Source organism: Apteryx rowi, unplaced genomic scaffold, assembly GCF_003343035.1.
Source record: "Apteryx rowi isolate R43461 unplaced genomic scaffold, aptRow1 scaffold_30, whole genome shotgun sequence".
Lineage (NCBI taxonomy): Eukaryota > Metazoa > Chordata > Aves > Apterygiformes > Apterygidae > Apteryx > Apteryx rowi.
In genome coordinates, this window is record NW_020449419.1 from 4,574,794 (window position 1) to 4,584,090 (window position 9,297).

The 9,297-nt window shown below is 41.0% G+C and overlaps 1 protein-coding gene across 2 annotated transcripts; it reads left to right on the plus strand.

Annotated features, from left to right (window-relative positions):
* The first annotated feature begins 6,205 nt into the window (after window positions 1-6,205).
* On the plus strand, window positions 6,206-8,848 carry LOC112968114 (leucine-rich repeat, immunoglobulin-like domain and transmembrane domain-containing protein 2). Of its 2 annotated transcripts, none has more exons than XM_026069989.1 (2): window positions 6,206-6,288; window positions 7,948-8,848. In XM_026069989.1, the coding sequence occupies exon 2, from the start codon at window positions 7,961-7,963 to the stop codon at window positions 8,831-8,833; it is 873 nt and encodes a 290-aa protein (XP_025925774.1). In that variant the 5' UTR covers window positions 6,206-6,288; window positions 7,948-7,960; the 3' UTR covers window positions 8,834-8,848. The 2 variants fall into 2 exon arrangements, with proteins under 2 accessions (XP_025925774.1, XP_025925773.1); XM_026069988.1 differs by lacking the exon at window positions 6,206-6,288 and adding an exon at window positions 7,447-7,587.
* The last annotated feature ends 449 nt before the right edge of the window (window positions 8,849-9,297 follow it).

Here is a 9,297-nt window from a genome sequence, read left to right on the forward strand (position 1 = left end):
CTTTGTAATAAATATCTTCATGAAGAAAACACACGTGTTCTAACAAATGTTGAAAGGGAGGAATCCAGCCAAGTTGAAATGATAACTGATGAAGCCTCAGTCTTTTTGAACTGTTTTGAAATGTGTATTTGTAAATGTATTTGGAAGGATCTACATGCGTATTCTGGATATGTATGTACAATGTGGGTTAACAAAATCCGCCGGCTGGAATGGATCCCTGTACAGATTTTGCAAGTCCTCTTCATCCAGAAGGATTTCAGTTATGTCATGTTACTGGGCCTGATGGAAAAAATGAGTCATTTGATCTCAGCCTAACTACTAGCTACATGGGGTACATTAAAATAGTTTCTGTCTGTAATCCCTTTGTTCCTTACAATAATGATAAGGGAATTATCCTGTACTGGAATAATTTGTCAATTCTTATATATAATAGTTAATGCTACTTCCCTCACTGGACTGCATAGATTGCTAGGTTTACAAATAACGTTTTCCAATATGCTGTGTTTTAACACAATAGATTATCTGATGAAATACATAGCATGTAATAGATCTATTATTTATTTATACAATTGCATTCCCTGTGGTGATTTTTAGAGTGTCTTCAAGGTAGAACAAAAACATCCTTCCAGTAGCATGCTTTGGGATGGGTTGCAAGGATCGCTGTTTTCCTGGGTCTGATTCTGCTCTCATTTGCAGCAGTGCCACTCTGGGCTGTACTGAAATCAGCAGYAGGAGTCCAGGCGGACGTGGTGCGGGACATGTAATATAATGCAGGAGAATCAAGACTGTGCTGTAAGCTCTCCAGGGGTGGAGGGAGTTAATTAGCGAACAGAGCCAAGGGCCGTCCCGTAAATGAGGTCTGCGGGCCCTGACTGCGAGCAAGAGGTATTTACTGTTCAGCTGCCTGGAGTCATGAGCCGGGTGACTGAGCGTGTCCCTGTCAGGGGTCCCTTCCCCTCCGAGCCCGCGGGCGCCCCGACAGACTGCYGCCCGCCCGTAACTCGGCGAGGGGCAAAGTCACCGGCCGGGCCAACGCCAACGCTGCTCTGCGCTTGCCGGGAGCGGAGAGGAACGCGTCCTCCTGTCGTGTTCACGAATGCGTAAAGTTTTACAAACTTTAGTGAATACTTTTTGCGCTGTGAATAGTGATCCCAAATAGAACAAATGCGATTTTTCTTTTCAATTTCCTGTGGTGATTCTCACTCACRCATAGGAGAGGCATAGGGTTTTAGCATCCAAACTGCTGTCGCTGCTCAAAAACAACCTCTCTCTCTACTGGACTGGTGAGTCGCACAGCGGGCAATAGGTACAAGCCTGTGTGAGCTCTGGGCTGTGTGGTAGCAGGCAGAAGAGAAACCCCATCCTTGCTAAACTGTGGGTGAAATTTCAAGCCTTAAAGTAAACTGTTTTTCTGCTGAACTGATGGAATGTGAAATTTGAGGCTCTGGGTCAGATTTTCAGTGGTATAAGGAATGTAAAAAGGCAGATAGATACTTATTTTCTTTTTTTCTTCTTTTTTTATCCTTTTTTTTCTTTCCTTTTTTCTTCTTCTTTTTTTCTTTTTTCTATTCCCTTGTCTTTTCTTCTTTCTTTTTCTTTTTTCTTTTCTTATTTCCTTTTGTCTTCTTTCTTTATCTGCTTTCATCTTTTCTTTTTCTTCCTTTTCTTCTTTCACTTTTTCTTCTTCTTTTCTTTTTTCTTTTTTCTTCATCTCTTTTCTTCTTTCCTTTTTTCTTTTTTCTTTTCATTCTTCCTTTTTTCTTCTTTCTTCTTTTCTTTGTCTTTTCTTTACTCTTGTCTTTCTTTTTTCTTTTTTCTTCTTATTTCTTTACCTTTCTTTCCTTTTTCTTCTTTCCTTCTTCATTTTCTTTTTTCCTTTTTCCTCTTTCATTTTTCCTTTTTTCTCATTTTTCTTCTTTCTTGTTCCTTCTTTTTTCTTTTCTCTTGCCATCTTTTCTTCTTTCTTCTTTCTTTTGTCTTTTCTTCTTTTCTTCTTTCATTTTCCCTTTCTTTCTTTTTTCTTCTTTCATTTTCTTCTTTCTTTTCTTTTTTCATCTTGCCTTTTGTCTCTCTTCTTTCATCTTCATTTTTTCCATTTCCTTCTTTCATTTTCCCTTTTCTTCTTTCTTTTTTCTTTTTTCTTTTCTTCCTTCTTTCTTTTTTTGCTTCTTTTTTCTTCTTTCTGTTTTATTTTCTTCCTTTTTTTGCTTCTTCTTTTTTCTTCTTCTTTTCCTTTCTTCTTTCTTTTCTTCCTTCTTCCTTCTTCTTTCTTTTTTCTATATTTTTCTTCTTTCTTTCTTTTTTCTCTTCTTTTTTCCTTTTTCTTCTTTCTTTCTTTCTTTTTCTTTTTTCTCTCCTCTTTCTTTTCTTCCTTATTTTTTCTTTTTCTTTTTTCTTTTTTTATATATCTTTCTTTCTTCCTTCTTTTTTATTTTTCTTCTTTCCTTTTTCTCTCCTTTTCTTTCTTTTCTTCCTTCTTCTTTCTTTTCTTTTTTCTTCTTTTTCTTTTTTCTTCTTCTTTTTCCATATTTTTCTTCTTTCTTTTTCTTCTTTCTTTTTTCTTTTTCTTCTTTCTTCTTTCTTTTTTTTTAATCTAAGGGCAGTTAGGCACCTATTTCAGCAGAGTTAACTCTGATAAGCTCTGCTCTCTGGTCATAAGGCATTTGAATGGAGCAGGTTCAGAGTTCAGGCAAGGAGAATATTCATTCCTGGAAAACCAAAATTATTCTTAAACATATTTTTAAAATCTTGAACATCTTTTGGAATTACKACATTAGTAGCCCTTTGTTTTTATTTTTTCTCTGTCTTTTGACATTTGGTTATCTTTGGTTTCTTTCTGCTTGTATAATATTTCATCTGTTAATAAGCCCTTTACGTAAGGTTTTGATCAATTTATTGCCTTTTCAGGTTTATTTCAAATATGTTGACACTACTTAAGAAAAGAAGAATATTTTGGAAGCTCGTGGGGTACAGTGTTCCCTACTTTCTCACTTTAAAACCATTTTTCAATTTCTTCTCAGGTTAGGTTTGAACCACTTTAATTATACTCCAGAACACAGGTACTGTCAGCCTGCATTAGGCAGGAGGTTGTGCTGGCTGCCCGCCACGGCCAGYGGGGCCTGGCCGAGCGCGTCAGCAAGCGGAATCAGAGGTGCCTCGATGGGCTGCTGCTGATTTGAAGGGGTATGGCAAAGACAAGTATCTTTTGATACTGGGAAAGTCAGATTAGTATAAAATTGAAAAATTAAGGATAAATTGTCAAAACAGAAGGTAGTAGAGTTTTAAAAATGCATCCAAATAGCTCTCTGAACTGTGCTGATTTTGTTTTTCTTTTAGAGCTATGTGTTAAAAAGGCTCTGGAGAAAGGCAGCTATCAAAACGGGGAAAGAGAGCAGAATATAAATGAAATAATGTGCCCAAAGTGATTAAAAATATGTATTGCAAGTAGCTGAAGTGCAAGAAGGAATGTAGAAAAAAGAAAAGGTTAAGGCTTTGAAAACTGGTTTTCCAAACATCCTAAAAAAGTATCCAGATTATCTGGTAAATAGATTCAAATATAGGCTAATAGGGACTCTAAATTGTAAAGGTTTTCCAAATATCTTTAACTGAATATATGTATAAAACAAATTCCATGGATGCAAAATATTGTCCAGGTTGATAAACACTTTATTTCCAAAATGTGATTTAAACATGTTGGAAGAGCTGTAATGTTAAATGGGATCACTCTCACATTTATTTCTGTCTGCCCAGAGAGACTGGTCTAAAAGGTCTTTAAATGGTTGAAAAATGCAGGACATCATAAAAGTGTTCATGTGCATATGTATAAAAACTTGTGAAAAGAAAACAGAGAGGAACTGAAAAATGTCAAGAAAGGAGAGTAAAACAAAAAAGGGAGTCAATATATTTTCAAAAATGAATTGACATTGAAGAATGATTTTTGAAAGTGTTCAAATGGTAAAATAAAACCTAAAGGTTAAAAAGCCCCTGAAAACCTGACATCAAAGTGCCTCAACATCAACAGGGCTCTGGGAATATCTAGCAAACTATCAGGGTGTCTTTAAGCACCATTCAGTGCTAAAGTAATGTGGCTCAGTGGGAGCTGCAGCAGCTTCAAAGTCTGTGAGAAGAAAACACAGATTGTTGCCCAGAACAGAGCAAAAGAATTGCCCCCAATTTACTTTCCTACGAGTCAAAGTGAAAAAAGAATTTTAAAATTGCCGACAGAAGTCAAACTGTTGAGGAATAAGCGYGCAGGCCCCAGGGCGTGGGAGACCCCCCGGGGTGAGCACTGACCCCTCAGCAGTGGCCGGGAGGAAGGTGGTGTGCCCGCACCCAGTTTTATATGTTGCTTGCTGACGCCCTCCAGGCCTCGCCACGGCCGAACAGACGCCGGCTGGAGCTGCAGGGCSCCCGAGGCAGCCGGCGGGGGCGATGGGAAGAGAGCGGCAGGCTGGTACGGCTGCTGTTGCAAAAGAGAAGCCTTGCAGGCCTTGCTCTAACCCGTTGGAGAGGCCAGGAGCGGCGGCCGTCAGAGACTGAGCCTGGTGTGGGCCCCGAGGCTGCGCGTGTTTGCACAACCTGCGGGTCAAGCTGTGCCGCACGTCAGCAGGTCTCGTGTGTCAGCGCCTCCCTTGACAGCAGCGCTTGGCCGAAACCCACACGCACAACCACTAACAGCCTCCTCTTGGTGAGGGCCGTTCGACACGAGCAACCTGCAGGTTTGAGGACTGCTGAAGACATTTGTGTAGCTGATGTGTTGCTTTGCTGGGAAAGGTTATGTTTCCTTCACCTCGTGCTTTTCTGGGTGTTGGTGTTGTGAGCAGCTTTTAAGCACACGTCATGCTTTAAGCCTTCACGATGATATCGTGTTGCATCACCTACCGTCATCCTGAGCAGTCTTTCCTGGATAAGTCACAGCCTCTGTAGCTAATTTTCCTTTCCTTTTCGCTTCACCTTATTCTTTATCAAAGCTGCTTTTTCAGTCCTGCACTGTTTGGTTTTACATGCATCACATCTGAACTATCAGGCCCTACTCCAGCCTTCACCTCACATAGCCTCCGTAGCAAGGATTTCAGGTGGTGATAGCCCTGGTGTATGGGCTGCAAGTCTCAATGGGCACCTTGGACTTGATTTCTTACAGACCTGTGTGTGCTCGTCGTTTCAAGCTGGAGTTCGACTCTCTCGCCGTTGCTCGGAGCACGCAGTGTGCTGCTCCCTTTCAGCGTTGGCTTTGGCAGTAACTGTGATCTTTTAAATTCCACTTCCCATAGATTAGCGGACAATATCTCTATGGAAATTTATTTTTGACAGCTTGGATTTTAGACAGCTTATTCTGCATTTTGGCTTTGACCAGGATGCCACTTGACATTAAAGAGCAGCTGAGCTGAGTGGACATCTGCTGTCACAAAAGTGACCATTAAATTTACAAGCAGGCATAAACTGGGCTGAATTAAAGCAACAACAACCCCCCAGTCCTGTAGGTGTGGAGCGTAACCAGCAAGGCTGTAGCTAACGCTGTTTGGAGGATTTTTTTTTTTTCTTTCTTTTCAGACTCTCTACCCACTAATTCATCTGATTTTGATATGCAATTCACCATTAATTTCTCAGGTTAACACTGAATCTTATGAGTACACATGGGATTTGGGAGTATTTTGAGAAATGGCCTGTCAAAGAGCAAATAAATAATAGCCTGAAAACAGCAGTGGCATCGGCCCATGGTACCAACTGATACCACTCGTTGTAAGGGCCTTTTCCAGCCTTGTGGAAGATGGGTGGGACTGGGAGTAGAGCTCATGTGGGAGACGAGACCAAAACAACTGCAATTCTCTTTTCTGTTAACTGACCCACTTATTCAGTTTAATGTATTTCTTTCTATCAGAAAAGTGTGGTTAAAATTTTACTTGCTGCATATCAGGCCATCGGGCATTATGATACCCCTGTACTGTGGCCAAAAATGCACATGGGGTAAAAAAAAAGCCCTTCCAGTAGTTTGTACTCTGGCTATAAACCCTTAGTACATAATGATACTCTGCTCTTTTTCAAGAAAGACTTTCTGAACACATGAATTAACTGCAATGTACTTTTGGACCCTCTCTCCAGGCCTTGTAGGAGGGACGTGAATGGCAGGCGACCCGGCCCACAAATCCCAGCCTATTGCCCGGATCCTGGAGGCAATCAAGAAATGTCCGCAGGGGTGTCTCCACCGGTTCGTTTTGTTGATGACCCTGCCGCTGCTGAAATCGGAGCACCCGCTGACTGAAAAGCCCCAGCCACCATCCTACGTCTTGGGTAATTACACTGGCCACGTTATTGCCCCGTGCCTGGAAGCCATGTATAGCGCTAAGCTGTCACCGGGACACTATAAATATTTTTCTTTCCTGGTGCTGTAGGTTAGAGGTTAAGTAGGTTCAGGCTAATCTTGATTTGTGACCTAGCTTCACGCTTATTGGCAGTGAGGTTAAGAAGACCTTTTTCCAACAGCGTCATGCCTTTGGCAAGCTGTAATAAAGCTCATGCACACTAGATGGCCCCAGGAGAACAGCTGTCACCCGAAATTGTAAGTGAAAACTGCTATTTCTGGGGAGGAAAAAAAAAAATCTGGGTACTCCAAATCCAAATCCCTTCTCCTGAAATTAGAGATTTAAACTGAGTTTTTCAAAGAGGCTGAAAGGCATTAGGCACACATCTTACAGCGGAATCCAGTGAACTTACTTAAAAGCATGAAATAGCACTGATGATATTTTATATTTAAACCATAGATATGAACATCAAAAATTATCCTTTTCCTAGAGAAGGCTAGCTACAGAACTGGCTACAACCGTGTTGTTGTTTTTGTACCATTGTGTGAGAGTGGGGATAGCTAAAAAGGTTKGTTTGTTTGGGGTTTTTTTTTGGAAAAAGTCTTCTCAACTGCATTGACTAAGTTTTAGGAGTAGGTTTCTCGCTCACCATGTGTAATTAATAATACACCTGGCAAATGTCTGTGGTCATGTTTTTGGGACTGATGATGAAATAAGGCACTGTGAAAAGCCAAATTACAGCTGCAAAGTCTGGCCCTTACTGTGGTTTTCTACTTTTATGAATGCCATTAAAACATTGGTGCTTGAGTGAGATCTCCCCCTTAAAAAAAAAAATAGCATGTAGACGTGCTAACTACTTGTGTGCACTTGGGAACAGAAGCCCTTTTGGCTACAGGTATCCATTGAGATTTCCTTTTAATATTACCATCCAAATGAATACTTTCATCAAAACCTCCATGGCTAAAGAATAAATGCAAAGTGGTCCCAGAGGTGATTTTTTTTTTTTTTTTTAGCACTTTGGCACAGGCTATGAACCATATTACAAGTCTTCTATAGGGTCTGGTCCCTGGCAGGATTTATTTCTGTGTCAAGGAAGATTACAGCTAATAGGATTTGCTCCTTGGAGGCTGTGGGCATGTTTGGTGCAAACCCTGCACAGTGCTTGCTTAAAGGAGAATATGGCCCCTATTTTTCACATTTTTCTTCTTCTTCTGGCCTTTCACAAGACAAACCCATCGCTTTCATCTTGTGTCACAGGATGCTCTTGTTCTAAAGACCGTTTTGGAAGGTAAGAAAGCTAGATACCTAGTCCTAGCATCAATGAAGCCCCTCGGAAATGACACATACAGATTCACTGCTGTTGTGAGAATTAAAACCAAGCAGATGGCTGCATGGTATGCTGCCTCTAATACCTGTATATTATTATTATTTCTCAGATATGTAGTTGCATATGTACTAATTTTTATGCATTAATTGCATTCTTTGTGGGAAAATGGGCGTAAAACCAAACTGAAGGATATATTGCTTATGCATGCCCTGCATGTAGTACCTTATAATTCTTCGAATTCCAGTTGAACTGTACGGAGAACTGGTTTGTTAGCCACGAACACAGTGTGTGACCTGGTGAATTTTCTGGTTTCCTCTTCAGGAGTTTACTCTGTATGTCTGTGCTGCTGACGAAGATCCCTGAAAACATCCCTCAAGACATCAGAAAAATTAGGATAGAAAATGCTCACCTGACAGAATTGCCTCATGGTTCATTTTCAAATGTCAGTGCCTTGGAGTACCTTTGGCTCAATTTTAACAACATCACGGTTATGCACCTGAAGAGCCTAGAAGACCTGCAGGCCTTGAAGGAGCTGCGGTTGCAGGGGAACAAATTAAGCTCAGTGCCATGGACAGCATTTCAAGATACTCCAGCTCTGAAAATCCTGGATCTGAAGCACAACCAGCTGGATGTCCTTCCTGAACATGCACTCAAGTATCTGCCCAACCTGATCTATTTAGATCTATCCTCAAATCAGCTTACTGTCATTTCCAAGGATGTCTTCTCCAGCTGGCCTGTCTACCAGAGGAGCCAGCAGGCAGAAGGGGGAATGAACCATACTGCCAATGCCGTCCTGGCCCTTCACGGCAACCCATGGATTTGTGACTGTCGCCTGAGGGGATTTGTCCAGTTTATCAGATCCGTTGGCCCACCTATTATTCTGATGAATTCTTATTTAACTTGTTCAAGCCCGAAATTCAGGGCGGGGAAGTTTTTCCATGAAGTGGAGCTCAACAGCTGCATGAAGCCACTCATCTCTGCCCTTGACACCAACCTGACGGTCCTGGTGGGGCTGAACGTCACCCTGACCTGCTATGTGCAAGCCAGCCCTTCTCCGGCTGTCTGGTGGACCTATGCACTCAAACTTTTAAGGGCATTTAACGGTAAGTGCAACCATTTTTTTATTTATGTTTTGCTATTCAAAGTATGCAGGCCTTCAGGCCAGCTAGTCACCACACGAGCTCCCACCCTGTTTGGAGCATCATAGTTTTTAAGTGTTGCAATAACCCAAATAACCTTTACCACACTGCCTGTCTGAGCAGCTCCCCTGGGAAGAGCTGCTTCAGGAAAGAGCTCGGTCAAAGACGAAAGGAGCAGGGCCTCCTTTTTATGCTGTTATGTGTAGATTTTTATTAGTAGCTCTTTCAACATGATATATGATGTAAGAACTATTAATAATACATCAATCGTGTGTGTGTGTGTTATAATAAATAAGAGTGTGTGTTTGTATATATATATATATATAGACACATGGGTATGTGTGTAAATATGTATTATATGTAAATATTTATTTATGTGCATCTCAGTATATATCTGTGTGTGTGTGTGTGTGTATATACATATATATAAAATTGCACCATACAGGGGGTGTGTGTGTGTGTGTGTGTTTATATATATATATAAAAAAAAGTATGTATATACCTTTATGAATGTACCGTGCGAGCATAAGCG